General features: G+C 38.2%; 7 protein-coding genes across 7 annotated transcripts; 6 read left to right on the top strand and 1 right to left on the bottom strand.

The window, feature by feature from the left end:
- The first annotated feature begins 20 nt into the window (after window positions 1-20).
- Gasu_38640 (calcium-transporting P-type ATPase) lies at window positions 21-885 on the top strand. Its single transcript, XM_005705119.1, has one exon. It carries the CDS (start codon window positions 66-68, stop codon window positions 846-848), a length of 783 nt encoding a protein of 260 aa, XP_005705176.1. The 5' UTR covers window positions 21-65; the 3' UTR covers window positions 849-885.
- A 5-nt stretch (window positions 886-890) lies between these two features.
- On the top strand, window positions 891-2075 carry Gasu_38630 (tellurite resistance protein TerC). Its single transcript, XM_005705118.1, has 2 exons — window positions 891-1936; window positions 1984-2075. Exons 1-2 carry the CDS (start codon window positions 921-923, stop codon window positions 2051-2053), a joined length of 1086 nt encoding a protein of 361 aa, XP_005705175.1. The 5' UTR covers window positions 891-920; the 3' UTR covers window positions 2054-2075.
- A 4-nt stretch (window positions 2076-2079) lies between these two features.
- On the bottom strand, window positions 2080-2910 carry Gasu_38620 (inorganic phosphate transporter (Pho88)). Its single transcript, XM_005705117.1, has 2 exons — window positions 2402-2910; window positions 2080-2349 (listed from the first exon to the last, which is right to left on the bottom strand). Exons 1-2 carry the CDS (start codon window positions 2810-2812, stop codon window positions 2110-2112), a joined length of 651 nt encoding a protein of 216 aa, XP_005705174.1. The 5' UTR covers window positions 2813-2910; the 3' UTR covers window positions 2080-2109.
- Window positions 2911-2980: 70 nt separating this feature from the next.
- Window positions 2981-4005, top strand: Gasu_38610 (phosphatidic acid phosphatase type 2B-like protein). Its single transcript, XM_005705116.1, has 3 exons — window positions 2981-3285; window positions 3332-3736; window positions 3787-4005. Exons 1-3 carry the CDS (start codon window positions 3043-3045, stop codon window positions 3976-3978), a joined length of 840 nt encoding a protein of 279 aa, XP_005705173.1. The 5' UTR covers window positions 2981-3042; the 3' UTR covers window positions 3979-4005.
- Window positions 4006-4010: 5 nt separating this feature from the next.
- Gasu_38600 (uncharacterized protein) lies at window positions 4011-4805 on the top strand. Its single transcript, XM_005705115.1, has 2 exons — window positions 4011-4402; window positions 4453-4805. The coding sequence occupies exons 1-2, from the start codon at window positions 4040-4042 to the stop codon at window positions 4561-4563; spliced, it is 474 nt and encodes a 157-aa protein (XP_005705172.1). The 5' UTR covers window positions 4011-4039; the 3' UTR covers window positions 4564-4805.
- Window positions 4806-4810: 5 nt separating this feature from the next.
- Window positions 4811-5755, top strand: Gasu_38590 (calmodulin). Its single transcript, XM_005705114.1, has 2 exons — window positions 4811-5254; window positions 5303-5755. The coding sequence occupies exons 1-2, from the start codon at window positions 4919-4921 to the stop codon at window positions 5711-5713; spliced, it is 747 nt and encodes a 248-aa protein (XP_005705171.1). The 5' UTR covers window positions 4811-4918; the 3' UTR covers window positions 5714-5755.
- A 15-nt stretch (window positions 5756-5770) lies between these two features.
- Window positions 5771-21145, top strand: Gasu_38580 (MoxR-like ATPase). The gene is made up of 6 exons (XM_005705113.1): window positions 5771-5952; window positions 6010-7878; window positions 7932-9569; window positions 9623-10036; window positions 10088-20833; window positions 20885-21145. The coding sequence occupies exons 1-6, from the start codon at window positions 5791-5793 to the stop codon at window positions 21104-21106; spliced, it is 15051 nt and encodes a 5016-aa protein (XP_005705170.1). The 5' UTR covers window positions 5771-5790; the 3' UTR covers window positions 21107-21145.
- Window positions 21146-21338: the final 193 nt, after the last annotated feature.

Below are 21338 nucleotides of genomic sequence, written 5' to 3'. Positions count from 1 at the left end.
AAGGTTCTGGAGGGATATCTGATTTGGGAAGTAATCAATCGGATTGGTTGAAGAAGTTAGAATCAATGCAACAAGAGAGTGGAGAAGATGAAGTTCCTCTAGTGAAGTTAGGAGATGCATCCATTGCTTCACCTTTTACTTCTAAGAACATGACCATTGATTCTTGTCTTTCCATTGTCAGACAAGGCCGCTGTACTTTAGCAACAACTATGCAGATGTATCAAATTATGGCTTTGAATTGTCTAGTCTCTGCTTACAGTCTTTCTGTGTTGCTCTTACAAGGCGTGAAGTTTGGAGACAAACAAATGTCAACTACAGGTTTTCTATTTGCTATAGTATTCTTTTTGATTTCGAGGTCGAAGCCTCTAAAGAAGTTATCTAAAGAAAGACCTCCCAGTTCGATATTTTCAGCCTATATGTTTACTTCGATGATGGGACAGTTTATGATACATACAGCAGCATTGGTATTGGCTACTTATTTTGGAAAGAAGCAACTTCCCGTGGACTTTGTTGTCAACGTTGATGATACATTTAGTCCCAATATAGTGAATACGATGGTATTTTTAGTTTCTACTGCTCAACAAGTTGCCATATTTGCCATCAACTATCGTGGCTATCCATTCATGGAAGGACTTTTTCAAAGACGTAGCTTGTGGATATCCTTAGCCGGTACATTTGTTGCTGTCATATTAGCTGCTGCTGAAGTGAACTTGGAATTGAATGAAGCACTGGAGCTTGTCAAGTTTCCTAATAGAGAAATCAGAATGGTCACTTTGCAGTTGATTGTATGGGATACTGTTGTAGCTTTTATTTTGGATCGAATAGCTTACAGATTATTGCGTGAATAAAATGTAACGATGGATTTCCATAGAGATGAGGATTTTGTGGTGAGAGTTTAGGTCTGTTTGGAACTGAATAGTATGTATTTTGTTTGTATGAAGAAATGTATTAGCTTCATCGTCAGTAGCCCTTATCTATCGTGTCTTTTTCATCGACGTCAAAAGTTTGTATATACCAGGCATTGCAGTGGTAACTATGCTAAGCCTTGGTGGAAGTCTTCACATATTATTAGAGTGGGAATAGTTGGCAAACATGCATCCACTCAGGATTCCAAAAAGGAGCTTTTGAATGAAAACGAGTCCATCATACAACCTAAAGTTGGTAACAGAAAACAAGAAAAGAATGCTCCTCTTGTCAACATCAACAGAGAAAAGGACGATTTGAAAAGAGTTGCTTTATTTGTTTCGTTATCTTTGGCTCTTGCAGTTGTGCTATATACTGCTTTAAGTACCCAAACTGCTGTAGAATATCTTACCGCATATATCATCGAGGAAAGCTTATCAGTTGACAATCTGTTCGTATTTCTGTTGATATTTCAATACTTTACTGTCCCTAGAGAGTCTCAAGACCGTATTTTATTTTGGGGTATTTTAGGAGCTACTTTCATGAGAGGATTGATGATCTGGTCTGGTGCTGAACTTTTACAACATTTTCATTTCATGTCACTCGTGTTTGGTGGATTCTTACTTTATTCATCATTTCAGCTTTTGTTTTCTCGGGAAGAAAGCCAATCCAAAATGGAAGACAATAAGATATATCGTATTGCTACTGGATGGATACCGTTGACGAGGGATAAAGATGTGGATCCGAATGCTTTCTTTGTTGTTCGACGGAATCAAAAGGGTCAACTTGCATGGTTTGGTACTCCATTATTATTGGTCTTGTTGATTATTGAATTATCCGACGTTGTTTTTGCTTTGGATTCCATTCCTGCAGTTTTAAGTGTTTCCAACGATCGTCTAGTTATATACGTTTCCAATTTAATGGCAATTTTAGGTCTTCGTTCTTTGTTTTTTGTTTTAAATGATATTATTGACAAAATGAGGTTCTTGAAACAGTCTTTATCGTTGGTTTTGGGGTTTATAGGCTGTAAAATGTGTGCACAATACTTTGGAAGTGACTGGAATTCTATTTGGTCATTAGGAGTAGTCACCAGTATACTATCTGTGGGTATATTCTTAAGTTGGCGGTTTCCAACGAAAACCAACTTTGACGATTCATCTTTGCATTAAGTGCTCCCATCCTCTGCAACAGAAATAAAGCAAGTTTTTATTTTTTGGCGTTTGTAGTTTTAGAGTGGTCTTCATCTTCACTTCCACTAGGTGACTCTGTTGGTCTTGCTTTCTCTTCCGAACTGGAAGAGCTGCTATCATCCTCTGTTTGGTTCCTAGACTGAGTTTGACTGCTATTTCCACCTGAACCTGTAAACATAGAAAGAAGACTAGGTTCTGGTTTAAAAGGTCTTGCCAAAGCACCTTGTGCAGGTTCATTCAATACGTGAATACGAAACTAGCAAGGTGAGGATTCAGTAACAAGAAACAAGGGAAGAACAGTTACCAACCATAGCATCGTCCATAATACGAAGGATACCCATTGCTGACTGTAATACAACAGGAGTTAGGGCCTTCATTTTGAGGTGCATAAAAGCCAAAAAGATAGCGTTCATAAGAAGGGAAGACCTAGCTTTGGATAATTCTCCCAAGTCATATTGTTCAACCGTAACTCTTGTAGCATGAGCGGGAGAAGATCTTCCAAAGAATCCTGCTGGTTGTGGTGGAACTTCAATCACGGTTTGATCGTGCTTACGTTCAACCAAACTCTTGATATAAAAGTTGAGTGCAATGCTGCAACCAAAATATAGAGTAAACAGTGCACGAGTATAAAATAGTACTGTAGCATCTTCTGGATTCACGTTCTTCATCAGCGTCATTACAGCAAATACTAGTATCAAGTTCTTTACGGGGGATACCATAGTGATTACAGAGTCTTTCCACTTTTCTCGTCGGAATAACCCCAAAATGGACCCAACGACTTGTGGCCAAATAAAAGAATAGATCGAGTGGATATTGTTTAGCTATTATTGGCTTTCCTTTGAAGATAAATAGTCATGATATATATATTTATATACATCGGAAGAAGAATCATTTCTTGCAAGACCAGAAAATATTTCGAGTTGACATCTCTTGGAATTTTGCATTTTACATGGCGTTTGCAAGCAACTTTGCCAAAATAGATCCGTTGGTCTTTATCGTAGCACTTGCTATTGAAATCGTTGCTTTGATATTAGATAATAGTCAACCACGGAGCAGACCGTTTTTCTTGGAAGACGCAACTGTTTGGTATCAAAGAGCCTCTTCTTCCACTGTTCCATTTTGGTTAATTCCTGTCGTCGGTTTTGCTGGTTTTGTACCTTGTATGCTATTGCTCGAATGGGTTACTAAAAAGGTTAGTATCTTTGCTTATCCATTCTATTTAGAATCCTATTCTGTAGAGGTCCAAAATAGGGTCACAAGTCTTTATCCAAGCCATTCGACAGATTATCAACTATACGACAGCCTTTCTTCTCACTAGCGCATTTACGCAATTCGGAAAATGGTATGTTGGTTACTTGAGACCTGACTTTGCTACTCGTTGTCTCGGTAACAGTGCCATACCTCCCACAGAATATAACCACTCCGTCATCTTGAGTGACCAACAGTGTACGAGTGGTCTTCAAGGAAGCATTGATAATGGTCGCAAGTCCTTTCCTAGTGGTCATGCGAGTACTGCTATGAGTCTTTGTTTTTATTTCGTTTTGTATTTGATGCACAAGTCGACCAAAGTAGCTTCTCCTTGGATCGCTCAAGTATTGCAAGTCTTTGGTTTGTTACCGTTGGCTTTTGGATTGTATGTCGGTGTATGTGGGCTTATCTTTTGAGTCAAATGGTAGCTTACTATTGGATTCAGGCTTCAAGAATTGTGGATAATCGTCATCATCCTGCAGATGTGGTTGCTGGTAGTTTGCTTGGCATATTGTTTGCCAGCATATTCTTTTGGAAAACTAAAGTTGCACTGGAACACGAAGATAGAACGGAGGAATATTTGGCTGCACGAATGGAGGATGATGCACATGAGCCTATTGAGTTGGCTTATTATTAATAGAAATGGGATATTCTTGTTCCAAAAAAGAATCGATAAGAGAGGAAAAGCTATTCTTGGAATGAGTGATGAACCCAAGTTATCGGAACGAAGTCTCCATAAGTTTGAAAACGTTCGAATCATAATAAAAGACGAAAATAAAACTTGTTTTCAGGGAGAATTGAATATTGGAGAGGATTGGTTTTGTTTGTTATCAGAAATAGACCCAAGTAACAGTCTTCGGGTAAATGCCAAAGACTTGCTACTTCATGCCATTTGTCAACGAGATGAGCATTGTGAAAAGCCAAGTATATACTGTCAAGTACAAGGAGAGAGTGATGAAGACCAGTATGAAACGATATATATAGTACCAGAGGAATCTTCTCAAGTAGAGAAGATATTTGAAACTTTTTGTGACTTGGTTAGGCGGACTCCTGTACCTTTGGTAAGTATTCTTCTGTTTGTTTTCATTATGGATTGAACGCTTTCTTAAAGACGGATGAGGAAGGTAGCGACGGAGAATGGTATGGGAACGTACCTTGGAGTGTGGGCAACTGTGACTCTGAGCAATTCGAAGACGCTGAAGAAACCGATACACAGTTATAGTTACTGATGATAGAGTTGAGCAGCGAGTGAATGGATAGTCTATTTGAGACCGGTGAGAAAGGAGTAGAAAAAGCAAGAATGAGTGGAAAAACGAATAAACGACTTTCATTGTTATAGATTAGCTCTTTAAGGAAATTGGAATAAGTTGTTTTCAAGGTTATGCTTCTATGTATGTTTTAGAGAGAAAGTGAGACAAACACATATACAAAAGACTTGACGACATAATTAAGAGTGGACTAAAGGCCACGCCCAAAAAATTTATTGTTAGATGAGTGACTTGAAGAGACTTGGGGGTATGGACAGTTGTCAACCATTGCTCGTTTTTGTAGTGCCTTGCTTAGTTATAAACTAGCGAATGTCACACCACGAGCAAGTAGTTAGCTACGGAAGCACAGATAGGACAACCTCTGAAACGAGGTGTAGTCGAAACAACAACAGTACTCCCCCGGGTTCTGTACGAGAAGCCACCACCGAAGCTTCGGTGGAAGCTTGGATTAGAAAAGCTTTTTCCTTATTTGACCAAGAAGGAAAGGGTTATGTGGATAGCGTAGATTTTGCGGATGACATTCAACACCTGTTTCCCAATTGTAAGGAGGAGGAAGTAGAAGAGTTGTTAGAAGACACAGACCCAAAAGGTGTTGGAGTGGTCACTTTTGAAAACTTTTGTCAAGCCATGAGTAGGCGCTTAAAGGTAGGTTTCTCTCCTTGTTAGGATGGCTTTTGACGGAGACTTGGAAAGGGGAGAGTTCCATTTGAAGCGTTACAGGAAGGCTTTAAAGCTTTTGACCGAGATGGTGACGGCTACATTGACGCTCAAGACTTGACTGAACACATCTCCAACTTTGTAAGGGAACGTGACGAACGAGATGATAACGAAGCAGTAGGAGGTGAACGTAGTCGGGGACGTACCAGTCGACAATCTTCCTTTCAGAGAGGAGAAGTGCGAAAGGCTTCCTCAAAAGAGTGCTCAAGAAATATTTCTAGAGATTCTAGACGCTCTGCATCCCCAGATTGGAGCAAATATGAACACGAAGCAGAGGAACTTATAGCAAGAAGAGATTTGGACCACGACGGACGTATCAATATGCAAGAGTTTGTTGATGCAGCTTCAGAAGAACGTGATATGGACACTGTTCAGGATAAGGTTTAAATGAATAAAGTTGTTTATTTCATTTGCAACATTTGTGCATTCAAAGTTACTTTGTGCCAATACTTGAAAGAGTTTTGATGAACGTCGTCGAAGCAATTTCAAGTGGTTGGGCTCGGATGATGGCTAGTCGGTATGATAGATACCTGAAAGCCATCGTTGTTTCTAATAATGCGAATGAAAACCTGAAGGATTTAGCAAAAGACAGGAGTTGGAAAGAGTTTGTAACTAGTAGTATTGAAGTAAGTGAACACAGCTATAGCTGATAGAGCGTCTGATGGCCAAGTCATCTTTGATAGTCATTCTTGCAGGTATTTGAAAAAGACAAGACGAGCTTCTATGAAGCGTTATCGTGTTTACAAGTTCCTGAGTTGGTTGAAGTATTTGCCGTAACTTTGCACCTGTTCCGTCACTGTCGAAACAAGCTGTCGAAGAGAAGACAAAAGCTTTTCGGCGTCCTTGTTCGAGTGTCCATAGTATCTGGAAAACATTCACAATTGTTTCAGTTATTTTTGTATTTGGCTAGAAGAAATTGTTTTGTAGGTTTGTGGTCAGAGTATTCAGGGAGAGCAGAAACTTCATTGGGAGATATTTGTGCAGTTCGAAGGGAATTGGCGTTGATAGCGTATTATTGGAATTCTTATGATTTGAACGGTTTGTTTCCTTGGGAATGTATTATACAAGCTGCTGCCAGTGGCGATAAAGAGGCAAAGATAGTTTTTAGTTGGCTGTTTAATAATTCTGACTGTTTAGAGAGTGAGAGATGGACAGGATTGAATAGTGATTGGAGTGTTTGGAAAGAATTGGATTTATTGGAATACACAAAGAGGTGCATTTTATTGAATATTTCATTAGAGAAGGTGGTTGATACAGTTGACTGTGAACATGTTTCAGGTCCCTTAGAGTTTCGTTGTTCTCCAGAGTTGGGGTTATCGCATGTTTGTGATTTTCCTTTGATTTCGCCTCACATCATTTTCAACAACGACATATTGATGGGTGATAAGCGTTTTGTTGTATCCAACTTTGTATTATTAGAGCATTTTATTCCTGTCATTTATGATTGTTTAGAATGTATTGCAATGGGCATTCCCGTCATGTTAGAAGGCCCTGCTGGAAGTGGCAAAAGTGCATTATTACAGTTATTGTCACAAATTAGGGAACAAAGGGAAGTAATATATTCGCATGATATGGATGAAAAGAAGCTATCCTTGCCTCAAACGATAACTTTATGTATGAGTGGATGTAGAGGTTTTGAAGACTTTGATGAACTTGTTGGAAATATTGTGCCACATGCCGAAAGTGAAGGCTTTGTTTGGAAAGCGGGTCCCATTGGAGTTGCTATAGAAGGAGGGCATTGGCTAGTTTTGGAAGATCTTCACAATACATCCAATGCAACTTGTTATGGAATAGAAAGACTGGTTGAACTGAGAGCTGGTGAGAAACTTGAAGTTTCTGGTAGAAAGCGACCTTTGGAGGCGGCCTTTGGATTTCATTTATTTGGTGTACGTACTTGTGATGATAACTGTTGTGATACCAATGAACAACATTCATATGAATGTCAGTCTTCTTGGGAACCGCCAGGAGGTTCGTGGAAGTGGAAACGGATTCATTTACCCAATCTATTACAGAATGAAAGAGATGGTCGTCTTTATAAGATTTTACAAAGTCGTTTTCCTTGTCTTAGTTTTTGTCATCACAGGCTGGCATCAACAATATTCGAATTGTTACGTATATATCGTGAAAAGATTTTGAGTAGATTATGTAGGCCAGCAACTCTTACAGATTTGATACGGATCTGTACACGTTTGGAATACTTACAATTACGAGGAGAAATTTTAAGTACAGAAATGGCTGTTTGTGAGTGTTTAGATGTCTTATGCTCGTGGGACCCCGACAAGAATAGAAGGAGCCGTGTCTACTCTGTCCTAAGTGAAGCTTGGAGCATTCCTTTTGATACAGTGAAGTATTTCGATATTATTGTACGTCCTCAATGGAACACAACTAGCCAAGTGACTGGTATAACAAGGCTTGGAAGGGCTCAATGGACAAATGAGAACAATATCAATATCTTTCAAGCAACTATCAAAGTATCTAATGGCTGTTCATGGATGAGTCATACTCTACGTTTATGGGAGCGTATCGCTCGCTGTGTTGAAATGAAAGAACCGGTAATTAGCATTCGATGGATTTGTTTTGGATAATTGTTTTATATTATTTCTAGGTCTTATTGTGTGGAGAGACGGGTACAGGGAAAACTAGTGCTATTCAAGAAATGGCAAAGATGATGGGAGTTTCGGTTGTGGTTTTGAATCTTTCGCCTCAAACGGAATGGAATGACTTGATTGGTACTTATCGACCTCATCATCCCTTTCAAGACGTACAACATTTGAGTCAGTTGTTTTTGGACGCTTTTTGTCCAAGTTTTGGCACAGAAAGAAATCAAACCTTTTTGCACAATTTGGATTCTGCTTTGAAGAATAAGGATATCGATCGTTGTTATCGTTTGATTGTTGGAGCTTGGAAAAAGATTGAACAATCAGTTTCCTTGGCATCTTTGGAAAGTAGTCGACACGAAAAGTGGAATATCTTTCGTGAATATTTATCTCAGTTTAAAAAAGTTTATGGAGACACAGAATCTAACTTTCATTTGAAGAAGAGAAAGCGAAAAGATGCTTTGGAATGGAACGAAGGTTCTTCCCGAAATAATAATTCAATAACCTTTCGATTCCAAGCTGGACCTTTGATAAGTGCCATGAAAGAAGGTCATTGGATATTGTTGGATGAAATTAACTTGGCACCGTTTGAAATATTGGAAGAGTTATCTATGTTGTTAGAACGTGGTATGCTGCCAGTTTTGAATGATATTTCGAGTTGTGAAAATAGAGATATGGCAGAGAATACTTATTTGAAGGCACATCCCAACTTTCGAATATTTGCAGCGATGAATCCTCCTACAGATGTTGGCAAGAGAGACCTGAGATTAAGTATTCGAAAGAAATTTACAGAAATTTATGTGGATGAAAATTTGGAAGAGGAAGATCTAATAATATTGATATCCAAACGTTATTTTGGAAGAAGTAGAGAAGATTGTACAGATGAAGAGTATTGCATTGTTCAAGATGTCGTTCGTTTCTATTTGTCAAGCAGAAAATTATGTGAAAATCAATACTTAGTGGATGCCAATGGTCGTAAACCACACTATAGTCTTCGAGCTCTTTGCAGAACTTTGGATCTTGCTCAATGCATATATTGTAGAATGAAGTCAGTAGGAAGTGCATGGATGCGACATAAGCGTGCTTTATATGAAGGAGCTTCACTTTCTTTTATATCTCCATTACCTTTTTCATGTCGATCCTTTATAGAGAAACTAGCAGATGAGATATTTTTAGCTGGAAATTCTTTAAGAGACAAGAAAATGTCAGAATTGGTGAAAGTTCCCACAAGTTTATCCGATGGATATTGTTTCATCGAAATGGAAGGTTATTGGTTATTATCGCAGCATTCAACTCATCTTGATCACTATCGAAACTCACTTAAGTCTTCAAAAGTATCAGTAGACGAGGGAGACAATCAGTTCATTACAACTCCCTCGGTAAAACATACGATGCGTGATATATTGAGAACTTTACAATATGGTGTACCTAAATATGCCGTGTTGTTACAAGGCCCAACTGCATCTGGAAAGACATCTTTGGTCTCTTATCTGGCTAGAACAACTGGACAAACTCTCCTTCGAATCAACCATCATGAGCATATGGATTTATCTGAATATTTGGGAAGCTTTCAAATGGATGATACGGGTTCTTTTCATTTTGTACAAGGTCCTTTATTGAAAGCTGTCCGTTTAGGATTCTGGGTGGTATGAAAAAAGTCTTTTTTTATATCAGATTGTCTGTTGAAGTAGCATTTTAGGTTTTGGATGAACTCAATTTGGCACCCAACGAACTTTTAGAAGCACTGAATCGTTTATTGGATGATAACAGAGAGATTTACGTACCAGAATTGGCACAAACATTCCGTGCGCACGAAAATTTTGTTCTTTTTGCCACTCAAAATCCTTCGGGAGAATACGCTGGTCGGAAGCAACTATCCAGAGCTTTTCGAGGAAGATTTATAGAGTTGAATGTTGGTGAACTGCCGATGGAAGAGTTAAATGTGATTCTTCAAAGGCGTTATAGGCTACCCTTATCCTTCACAGAGCGAATGATAAGAGTGATGCATGAATTGCAAGTTCAACGAACTAGAGAAAGAGTATTCTTAGGTAAAGAGTCTCTTATCAGTGCAAGAGATTTGTTTCGTTGGGCAAGTCGATCTCCAGATAGCAAGGTTTGTATACTCGAAATGAAGTTGGACAGTTATGAACCTTTCTTCATTTAGGAGAGTTTGGCAAAAGAGGGATTCTTCTTACTGGGAGAACGTTGTAGAACCACTGAAAGTAGAGAATTCATAAGAAAAGTTCTCATCGACAGCATAGGAGTCTCTTCAGAAGTATTGAAGGATGAACATTTATATGAAGAGGAACAGAACAACGAAAAATGGATGCCAGTACTAGCCAAGTTGAATCTAGTACCAACTCCTTCCTTGTTTAGAATGATTGCTTTGGTGAAAAGGGCATTTGAGCATCAAGAGTCTGTGTTATTGATAGGAGAAACTGGGATTGGAAAGACAACTTGCATTCAAGTATTGGCAGAGTACGAGAACAACTTTTTATGGACTGTGAGCTGTCATCGACACTTGGATGTCTCCGACTTTATCGGTGCTTTTCGTCCGAGAAGAAAGAGCGATTCCAGCAAGCTTTTTGAATGGGTAGATGGTCCTCTGGTCTCTGCTATGAAAGGTGGTAACTATTTTTTATTGGACGAAGTAAACATGGCAAGTGATGCCGTAATAGAAAGACTTAATTCAGTATTGGAACCTGAAAGAACACTAACAGAATACAAAAGTTGTTGTTCCACTCAAGATTCTTCCCACTCAAGCAGCCATAACTTAACAGCACATAGTCAATTTTGTTTTGTGGCAGCAATGAATCCAGCTAGTGATTATGGAAAGAAGGAATGTTCTATAGCCTTTCGCAGTCGATTAACTGAAATTTGGGTACCTCCTAACAATGCGGTTGAAGAATACGTTGGCTTTATTGCAAATGCTTGGTCAAAGCAATCTCCTCTTCATGTGTATGTAAAGCCTATGCAGGAATTGGTGATATGTGTTTTAAATGATATGGATTCGTCACCACCTTTAGAAAGACAACTGTTATATTCGATGTTCACTTGGAGAGATATTAGGGCTTGGATGCATTTCATTGAATCAAGTAGAGAAATTTTTCAACATCCATTCTCCAGTTATGCTCATGGTTTTGATTTGATACTTTTAGATGGACTAAAAGTGAGTTCTTTATCACATTCGTCACATTTAGAAAGACTAGTAGAGAAGTGGAAAACACTTTTGTTGAAACAGTGTCAGGAAAGAATGTGCTTTGAAGAAATACAACAAGAACTATATATCCAAGGTTTATCAAAGCAAACCATTCCTATTAGGGAGGAGGAGGAAGCCTATCGTTTTGGTAATCTAAAGCTGAACAAAGTGAATGCCGATATAGAATCTGACCAACAAAATATCTTGTCAGTTGTTTCTTTGGAAACGGACACTATGAGGAGAAATTCTTTTCGAATCGTTAGGGCAATGCTGTTGAAAAAGCCAATCTTATTGCAAGGTCCACCCGGGATTGGGAAGACCAGCATGATCCAAGCTTTAGCATCTCTATGTGGACAACGGCTTTTGCGTGTCAATTTGTCGGAACATACCGAAATGTCTGATTTGATAGGAATGGATGTGCCAAGTAACCATCAGAATGATGAAAGCAATGCACCTTTTGTCTTTCGTCCTGGTCCCCTGCTTGTAGCTCTGCAAAGAGGCTATTGGATTCTTTTAGATGAGTTGAATTTAGCTCCTCAAACAGTTTTAGAAGGACTCAACTCTTTGTTGGATCATCGAAGGAGTATTTATGTCGCAGAATTGGATAAAGAGTTTTATGCAGATGATCAACCGCATTTCATGTTATTTGCTACTCAGAATCCGGCAGTGGATGGTAGTGGAAGGAAACAACTACCGAGAAGTTTTCTTAGTAGATTTACGAGAGTTGCTATGGAACAATTGCACCTTGAAGACATGTGTCAAATTGCGGAGAAGCGTTTCCCGAAGTTGAATCGATCCTTTATTCGAAAAGGTTTGCAAGTGTTGGGAAATATTCAGCAATGCCGAAAGGAAAATGAGCCCCAAGAGTTGACTGCTTCAAATATGGAAACAAGAGAGCATATGAAGTTGTTGTTGAGTGGACAGGATTTGAATCTTAGAGATATTCTTCGTTGGTTCTCATGTGTTGAAGAACATGTAGAGTTGATTGGAGATTTTGATGTGGCAAGTTACTTGTTTTTTGAAAATTTGATTATAGAAAGATTAGGAATGGACGTTCATGACTTAGCAATGGAAAAATACGGTCAAGTTTTTGATACACCGACTAGTATACAACAAAAGATTCCTTCTTTTACTATTTATCGAAAGGACAAGTATCTTATTCAAGCAGGACCTGTGGAAATAGTTTGGCACAAAGACTGGTCAGAAGAAGAAGAATCATTAGCAACTTTTTCCAGGACTAGAGAAGAAGTTCGGTGGATGGAGACCTATCGAAAAAGTTCATGGACATTAAGCATTGGTGTTTTGCATGATTGGCCTATGATAGTCATTGGAAAGAGAGGAAGTGGAAGAAAAAGTCTCATTCGTACATTATCCAATATATTTGGTATGAAAGTAATTGTATTTATTTTTGATTTTGTAAACTTTTGTATAGGACAAAGACTCGTGGAATGGAATCAATCTGGAATGGATACAGATGGTGGTAATTTTGTTGGAAGTTATCAAGTTTTCGATGCTTGGGAGACATTGTGGGACATTCTTCAAGTTGATGTTATATCGAGATGCAACCAAATACTCGGTGCTATTTTTGTGGAAGAGAAGCAACAAGAGAAGATAGTAAAAGACTTGTATTTTGTTTCAAAATGGGTAAGAGAGTTGTGTTTGGAGTTGCACAACAAGGGTTCGAACAAGTTTGACTGGATGGACTATGAGTTGACAAAAGTTATTGGATTCTTTGATCAATTATCAAAAGATGTTATGAATCCCAAAATTCTACATTGGATAGTATCTTTGCGTAGAAAATTGGAGGAATGTCTTCACATTCATAAGAATGATAAGAAATGTGTTTCTATGTTTCAATGGGTATATTCCTCTTTCATTAAAGCCGCTAGACGAGGTGATTGGATAATGATAGACGAGGCACATCGATATCCACCAGCTATTTTGGATGCACTGAATCCATTTTTAGAAGATTCTGTATCGGGAACAAATAGAACACTTTGGCTTCCATCCACTGTGGATGGAGAGGAAAGAGAGAGTTTTCATATTCATCCCCGGTTTCGTATATTCTTTGTGGTGGAACAAGGCAAACAACATCAGTTATCGAAGGCCTTGTGGAATAGAGCATTGATTACTCATTTACCAGATTTGACTGGTAGTGAAATGAATAACGTCACGACTATCAATAATATGACGAATCCTTTAACCCTTAAAGATGTTTTTAAGCTTTCTTGTAATTCAATAGAACGGAGTGTTTTTAGTTGTTCATCTTTTTCTTATCCAGAAGAGAATATTGTTCATATGACATATTATTGGTGGACAATGATGAGTCGACGAAAGAGTTGGCCAGACTTGAAAGATATTGGTTCAGATCGTAGATGGTCTTGTATATTTGGTTTACTTCATTCTATGGGAAAGCCAAGTTATTTAGGAATACCCGAAGATAGCCTATTAGCACAAGTCTACTGGATATGTATTGACAAAGAGGATTCCTTATCTCCTACCGAAGAATATCAATGGCTACAACAATGGCTTGAGTCCAAAATGCCTCACAAATATCAAAACTCTGACAAGTTGGTGCTGTTGAAGAAATATCCTGTATTGTGTTTATCAGAGTTTTTCTTGCAAATGAGTGTTTGGGCCACGTATTATTCAAATTATGAAAGATGGATGCCTTTAGTTACCCAATTCGTAGAGTTCTATAGGTGTCATATTGTGGAGGAGCGTTATTTGTCATTGGTCAACTCCATGTCGAACTTTGTTACACAGTCACCTCAGAGAGAGTCGATGTCTTATTGTATGTCGAGGGATGAAATGATCGGTTGGTTAGTAAAGGAAGGAATAGTGTATCTCCCGCAAGTTTTACGTGGTGAATATGTTGTTATGGAAAATGAGAATTTCTTAAATCAAACGGTTCTTCTATTGGAATATTTGTGGGATGTGGAAATGGTGAAAAAGATGGATACTTCAAGTCTCCCATTTTTTACTGTTGGCTATTGGACTTTGATACAATGCATATATGGCTATCCAAACGAAGTGGAACCTATTGTTATGCTTTCTTTGTTCAGTTTCCTTCAACAAGCCTTGAAAGAATTGTTACTTGCGTCAGGTGCATTTCAAGAAATTATTTCACAAGAAAGAGTAAGAGACTGGCTTCATCAATGTGATCAAGTTCTTCTGTCTGTTGGTGGTTGGAAGTTACAGTTTTTACAAAGTTATCATTTATTTGAACCGCTTTATGTTTCCAAAAGAATGCAAGAGGCTAATATTGGTTCCCTGGAATATTTAGATAGTCAGAATGCCAAAGCAATATCTCGCCAATATCAAGTTCAATTTCGTACGTGGTTGCGTTCTCAACAAGTCTTGGATGCCGATGTTGACATACCATCGGAATGGTTATCGTCACTGAGTGTCGATTTCTTTGAGTCAATACTCATTCCTTATGAGAATGAACTTGTCTTTATATGCCAGGAGACCCGTATGGTTTTCACGATATGGCATTTTTGGACAAGTATTTTGTTTTGGAATGGAGCTCTTGAAAGTTGTTCGAAACAACTTCCCATTGAATGGCTTAATATGGTTTCCACGTTTCCATCATCCGATTGGAATATGGAATGTCTTATCTCTCAACAACAATTGATTTGGCTATTCGATTGCAACTCCAAGTCTAGAGTGAAATGGCAACAAGCTTGGATCCAACATTTCTTGGCACAAGGCAGTCTGTCAGTTATCCTTTGGCTATTTCAGAATCGTAACAGTTTTCATAGAATGTCTTGCCTGGAAAATGGATGGATGTATCTCTTAAGTAGTTCGTTACGTTGTGATTGGCAACGAAGTATTTGCATAGAAAATAATATTTATTCTTTGAATGCTTTGGGATACAGTTTGCAATTGCATCATTCGAAACAGTTTCTCAACCAAATGTTGGATATCATCTGTTCCCTACGTGATGAAAGAGTCTTTCAGCCACATGACTTGTTTGTGAAAATGTACAATGTCCAAGTAGAGTTGTGGAAACAGACCTATTTGAATGATTCGTCAGATATGCAAAGTTTTCAAAGTGCTGACTTTAATTTTCATATATGTGAAGAGGCTAATCGGTCGTTATTTTCTATTGGAGAGAAATGGTTTATGATGGGAAGACAGCATTTAGAAGAATGCGTTCTCTTTCGAAGCAAATATCACCCAAGAAAAGTAGGACAGAGCATTCAAAGCTGGAAACAAGTATTAGAAGAAATGAGTTACTTCCGATTCTTTCATTTCTTACAAGATGAAAGTTACATTTCTTTATGGCAGTGTTTTTGTGAGAACATTTTATCGACGAGCTGTAATCTGGCATCTTATTCTGATTTGGTCGAAGAATATCCTCAACTTGTACAAGCATTTTTATCTATGGCTAGTGACTTGTTATCCTCTCAACGTTTAGATTATTATCAACATGAGATATGGAAACTAGGGAAGAAAGGAATGGAAGGCAAGGATATCAGTTCTGTGTTACAAGAATTGAATCAATGGCAAACCAATCTTTCGCATGGCTTGATTCAACTTTCCGAAGTGAGCAAGGATTGGGGACTAATAGACCAAGTGCTTGTAGCTGGCTATGAAATTTTGGTTGGAAGTTATTTGATGACCAGAGACTTTTATTTCCAACTTCCTATTGGTGGTTGTGGTGATGTATCAGATAATGTTCCATCGCCTATATGTCCTATAAGTTCGTTGCCTTCCAAATGTGTTGCTTGGTCTCTTCAGTATGAAAATAGCAATTTTAACCTATCCATCTCCCAGTTGATGACCTTAAAATGGCTTTACTTTTTAAGAATGGAGCCCGTTGTTTCTCAGGTAACTATTCATGGAATATCACAAGTACACAAGTATCTTGGACAAATAATTGGGCATTTCGGTTTACGAAGCCATTTCGTCCAACCAAACGAAATGAATCAAGCTCCCATTTCATGGAATTTTCAAGAAAAAGCCGAAGATGTATGGTTTGATGAAGAAAGTCGTGAAAGTTGGGATAAGTTGTATTTACAAGCACATCTTTTGGAAGATATGACATCTGAGCATTCGTGGGAAAGTTCCAAGCAGCAATTGGAGAAGAGCAAAAGACATATTTGGTTTATCCAGTTGATCATTGGATTGTTGACTCAATGGAGTCCACAACAAAGTTCATCTTGTAAACAACAATTGCAACGAATCTATTCTTTTGCCAATTGTGCAGCTCGACAAGAGTCTAGACAAGAAGATATAAAGGATGATCCTTCTAGGTTGATAAATGAATTTGACTATTGGGATCTTGGAGGATGGATTTTGTTGTTTGGCATGGAAGGAGAAATAACCCCCATGGACAGTACACAAGTATTGAGAAAGTCGTGTTTTCAATTTTATCAAGATTTGATGCCCAATGAAATAGTGCAACTGGATGAACCTTGGAAACAAACTTACAAGTTTGTCAAACAATACCACCAAAGCACGGAACATTTAGCATACAAGAGCCTATTGAACACTGTGGAAGAAGATTTAGTACGAATTCAACAATTGTCGAGGAAAACTCCTATGATTCGTATTGCGCAACTTGTAAAGCAATGGAAGGATCATTTGATACTTTGGCAAAAGCAATGGCTAGGTAAAGAACATCCCATTGGTAAAGTCATTGCACAACTGCAATGTATTTTGGACAAATGGAATAAATGGATCATGCAACATTGGCAGAAGGAATGGATAGAATGGCGAGAGGAGAAGTTACAAATGGACTCAATAGACTATTTTTTACCACTTTATATCTTCTTGAGCCATTCTTTGCAGTCATCAGTCTGTAGGGAAGATGTGATGCAAGTAATGGATTTCTTTCTAAGAACTGCTCAAATTGCAGACTTTTCATTGCGCGTGAATATAGTTAAGAGCTTTTATTTGTTATTTCAATGGAAAAAAGACGACAGTACTACTTCTTGGTTAGCGAATTTGTTACGTGGAATTTATTGTTATTATCAGCAGTATGAAAGAAGGATACAAAAGGATTATGAGGAGAGACGAAAGACGGCTTTAGATAAAATTCAACGAAATATAGAATATGCATATCAATACAGTCAAACTAGTGCGGAAGAGCTGGAAAGCAGATTTGGATTTCCTATCGGATTGAGACAAAAGGCAGTTCAAATTGGAAGAGAGTTGGAACGTAGCCTCTCGGATTCTATAGCTCCTCTTTTGAAAGATGATATGGAAAATGGCTATCAACGTGACAGCAGGGCAAAGCAACTTTCTGCGAACTTGTTCGAGTCACTGAGTAACAGAGAAATATGGCATAGAGATTGGGATGACGTGATGAGTTTTAGTTGGTGTGAAAAAACTTCTTATTTGCTAAACGTTTGGAAGAAATCGTTTCATGTTTGGGAACAAAGCTTGACGAAGGAAGGGTTTTCTCCACAAGATTTTCAACACTGGCTGTGTGTTTTGAAGGAGAATGAAGTTTCTTGCTATCCATCAACAATACCAACTTCACATCGTTCTTTATCATTTCAATTAGCTTGCCCTGTAATAGGCATAAAGGAATCATTGGATGGTTGGGATTCACTTGAAGCTATATCCTTGCAGGATGAACTCTACTTTTCTTGTTTAGCTCAGAGTTGTTGGATTCGACGGTGGTTATCGTATTTGCCAGAGTTGAATGGTCAGGATGTTTTATCCGGAGATAGGAAACAAGTTTGGAATGAAATGAATATGGGTTTACATTTTGGAAAGTATTTACAATACATGACTATGCAATTGCGACAGTTGATTCATGATGTACGCGATGGTTGGAGAAATTTGAATAAGTTGGACGAGATAAAAGATTCTAGTTTGACTCAATTCTATGTACAATATACGGAATGGATAACGTTGTATGAAGAATACAATAAGATGAGACAACAACCACTAGACAAAGATAAGGAGCACTGGTTTTCTCAGTTGCAACAAGCAGTAGAGGAATGGTACACGAAGCAATCAGACAGTTCATCTTTGGATAGACTTTTAAAAGTTCCGTTGGAGCGGAAATGGAAGCAAGGTATTTTTATGTACGTTGAAAGTTTAGCAAACTTGTGGTACAAATCGATGCATAGCGTTAAGGAGAGAAAAGATTGTCACGATGACACAGAAAGTTCCCGAAATGAACATTTAGAGCGGCTGAGAAATGTTTTGGACAATGGAGCATCTCATTCTTCTTCCTTATATGGTGTTTGTCAAAACTGCTTAGTGGCATTGGAGTCTATGAAAAAACAAATTCATTCTTTTTGGGATTCAAATAGGACTCCAGAAGCTGATGAGGCGAAGGATTTACAGATTATGGTATCGAAAGTGATACGGGTTGCGGTGATATGCGATGCGATTTGCTGTTTATGGTGGAAACTCACCAACGATATGTTATTTACTGGTATCAAAGAAAAGTGGACTCAATCAGAGAATGATACGGAAAGTACGATGGATAGAGAATACGGTACCAAGTATGAAAATGTGCAAGGTACTGGATTATGTGATGCTTCCATTCAGTCTATGCAAGAAGCAAATGATATAAGTGATCAACTAGACGAACAAGATTGGCAAGAAGCTTATGAGAAACTGGGTTCTGATAAACAAGATAAAGACAGTCAACCTCAGACAAACCCTATGAGCAATCATGATGACAGTCAACAAAGCCAAGTTGATATGGATAATACTTGGCAAGATGGAACTTTGGAAGAAGAAAATGAGGAACAAGTGGAAGATGTTGAGTCAGGAGATGGCGAAAATGATCCTATCATCTCTGACAATCTAGAAACAAGTGGTCTTGAAAGTAAGGATTCACCACAGCAAGCCCGTCCATCAACTGAAGAGATGTTGATGGATAATGAAATGAAAGGCAGTAATCATGATGATGATGACCTTAATCAAGAGTTTTTAACGGAGAATGAAAAAATATCAGAATTGAAAGAAGAATATTTAGAAAGCACAAATGGTGAATTTGCTGATGATCGAAATGAAGCACAAATGGAAGAAGAGGGTCATTGTGCTGAGGAAATGGATGCATTCCCGGAGGATTTGGAAAATCTCTCCGAATCCAGTACTGTTCAAGAGGAGGAACAGCAACCAACTGAAGAAACGAGAGAAGACGAATTGCAATCGCATGATGACGAATCTATGGAAATGGAATCCAATACTTGTGATGATACCAATTGGCAACAACAAGAAGACAAAGGGGAAGCAAAAGATGATTCATGCCAACAAGAAACTGGATTTGTATCGTCGAAAGAGGATCGTAAACCTTCTGACCATCATAACAAGCTAACACCATCAGATCATGTAGAAGCCAATCAAGCATTGGATAATTTATCAGAGCAAGGAGAAGAAGGGCAAGAATCCGACCAAGCTAATCCTTATCGGTCATCAAATAATACTAAAGGTGAAGATGCCAATTGGATATTGAATCCCTATATGAAAAGTTCTAAAGATATTTGGAAACATTTATTGGAGAGATTAGATATGTCATCAAACAACGAAGATGTGAAGATGGAAAATGTTGTCGACAACGGAGAACATCAAGAAATGGACAGCTTACAGGATATGAATTTAAATGAAGAAGAGGAATTGTCAGCCTTAAATCCTTTGAACGAATCCAATGAAGTAGTAGACTCTTGGGAAAGATCCCAACTCAATGAATTTATCGAGGAAGGTATAAAGAAAGAAGAAGAGGAACGTAAAGCCCAAGTCTCGTTCGAAAAGTCTTCAGGTGTGTGTCTAAGAGAAGAAGCCAACGCTAATGAGACACAATCTTTGAGAACAAATTGGGAGGAATATGAGAAGAAACAACCAAATGAAGAAATTGAAAGAGATCTATCTTCTTTACAAAGCAATTGCACAAAAGAGTTACAAGACAAAAATACAAATAATGCAATGCAATTATATGCACCACCTGGAGAGCTTGCAGAACTCAACTCTATGCAAGTTACTCAAGAGTTGGAAACAACAGCCTCGTTGGATGAGGAAGAGGACTCATATGTCGATTTTACTCGTCGAGTCCAATCCTTTTTCACAAGAAGTACAACTGGTGAAAAGGAGAGTCAGTTGATTTGGCAGCAGCTGCTTCAAAAGACATCACAAGATGCCATGTTGCTTGCAGAAAGGCTACAGATGATATTGGAACCTTGCGTCACGAGTCAACTCACAGGTAGTTATCGAACAGGAAAGAGGCTTTCCATGAAGAAAGTAATCGAATTCTATGCTTCGGATTTCCGAAAGGACCGCATTTGGTTGAGAAGAGTGCAACCTGACCGTCGTTCTTATGATGTGCTTATAGCAATTGATGATTCGGCTTCCATGATGGAATCCCAGGCTAGTATTCTTGCAATGGAGACTTTGGCTTTGCTGGCTTCTTCATTCACACGTTATGAAGTTGGAAGACTGGCTGTAGCCCGCTTTGGAAATGAAGTGAGTTGGCTGCGTTCTTTTGAGGACAGCTTGTCAATGGAAGTTGGAGGAGCAGAGATTTTGCAACAATTTCATTTTAAACAGAATGCCACGGATGTCGCGGAACTATTGAGACAAGCTATTGTGTTTTTAAAAGAGTCAAAATCAACCAGCCAAGCTTCAATTGCAACTATTCAGTTGTTTTTTATTGTATCTGATGGCCGTTTGCAGAATAGAAATTTCATCAGAAAGTTGGTTAGAGAAGCTTGGGAAAATGGCCAACTGATAGTTTTCCTATTGGTAAGTTGAAAAGATCATTTGCTTGCAACTTGTGGTTGATTTTCCTTTTAGACTGATTATGTGGATTCTAAACAGCAATCAATTATTAGTTTGAAACGAGTAGAAACACTAGAAAATGGAGAATTGAAAATAAGTTCTTATTTGGATGACTTTCCGTTTCCCTTTTACATCTTGGTGCGCCAAGTGGAAAGTTTACCACAAGTAGTGGCTAGTGCATTACAAGAATGGATAGAAATGATGAATCCCAGTCGTTTAGGTAGTTTGGACAAGTGAATATGAAACATCTCATCTACGCGTAAACTAAAACATATTTTTTATCTTTGGATATTTGTTCTTTCTTGTCATAGATTCGGCAGGATTCTTTTGAAGCGACTTTAACCAAAAATTGGTTAAATCAAAAAAATAGAGTTTACTATCATGAACAAATGAGCTCCATATGGACTTTTTTTTGACATGCTTAAGTTGTTTTGTAAAACGTTGCAAACCAATTTTGATATCCAATCGG

The sequence above is a fragment of the Galdieria sulphuraria genome, assembly GCF_000341285.1.
Source record: "Galdieria sulphuraria unplaced genomic scaffold scaf_33, whole genome shotgun sequence".
NCBI lineage: Eukaryota > Rhodophyta > Bangiophyceae > Galdieriales > Galdieriaceae > Galdieria > Galdieria sulphuraria.
This window is presented reverse-complemented; position numbering and strand designations above follow the sequence as displayed.

Bases quoted from the DNA above. Each gene is read 5' to 3' on its own strand.
- Gasu_38640 (XM_005705119.1), top strand. From the start codon at position 66: ATGCAACAAGAGAGTGGAGAAGATGAAGTTCCTCTAGTGAAGTTAGGA.
- Gasu_38630 (XM_005705118.1), top strand. From the start codon at position 921: ATGTATTTTGTTTGTATGAAGAAATGTATTAGCTTCATCGTCAGTAGC. The intron at 1,937-1,983 runs GTGTGCACAATA...TTTGGTCATTAG, and splicing joins GGGTTTATAGGCTGTAAAAT to GAGTAGTCACCAGTATACTA.
- Gasu_38620 (XM_005705117.1), bottom strand. From the start codon at position 2,812: ATGGTATCCCCCGTAAAGAACTTGATACTAGTATTTGCTGTAATGACG. The intron at 2,350-2,401 runs GTTGGTAACTGT...TCACCTTGCTAG, and splicing joins GTATTATGGACGATGCTATG to TTTCGTATTCACGTATTGAA.
- Gasu_38610 (XM_005705116.1), top strand. From the start codon at position 3,043: ATGGCGTTTGCAAGCAACTTTGCCAAAATAGATCCGTTGGTCTTTATC. The intron at 3,286-3,331 runs GTTAGTATCTTT...CCTATTCTGTAG, and splicing joins TCGAATGGGTTACTAAAAAG to AGGTCCAAAATAGGGTCACA. The intron at 3,737-3,786 runs GTATGTGGGCTT...TATTGGATTCAG, and splicing joins CTTTTGGATTGTATGTCGGT to GCTTCAAGAATTGTGGATAA.
- Gasu_38600 (XM_005705115.1), top strand. From the start codon at position 4,040: ATGAGTGATGAACCCAAGTTATCGGAACGAAGTCTCCATAAGTTTGAA. The intron at 4,403-4,452 runs GTAAGTATTCTT...GCTTTCTTAAAG, and splicing joins GGCGGACTCCTGTACCTTTG to ACGGATGAGGAAGGTAGCGA.
- Gasu_38590 (XM_005705114.1), top strand. From the start codon at position 4,919: ATGTCACACCACGAGCAAGTAGTTAGCTACGGAAGCACAGATAGGACA. The intron at 5,255-5,302 runs GTAGGTTTCTCT...AGACTTGGAAAG, and splicing joins CCATGAGTAGGCGCTTAAAG to GGGAGAGTTCCATTTGAAGC.
- Gasu_38580 (XM_005705113.1), top strand. From the start codon at position 5,791: ATGAACGTCGTCGAAGCAATTTCAAGTGGTTGGGCTCGGATGATGGCT. The intron at 5,953-6,009 runs GTAAGTGAACAC...CATCTTTGATAG, and splicing joins TTGTAACTAGTAGTATTGAA to TCATTCTTGCAGGTATTTGA. The intron at 20,834-20,884 runs GTAAGTTGAAAA...TTTTCCTTTTAG, and splicing joins AACTGATAGTTTTCCTATTG to ACTGATTATGTGGATTCTAA.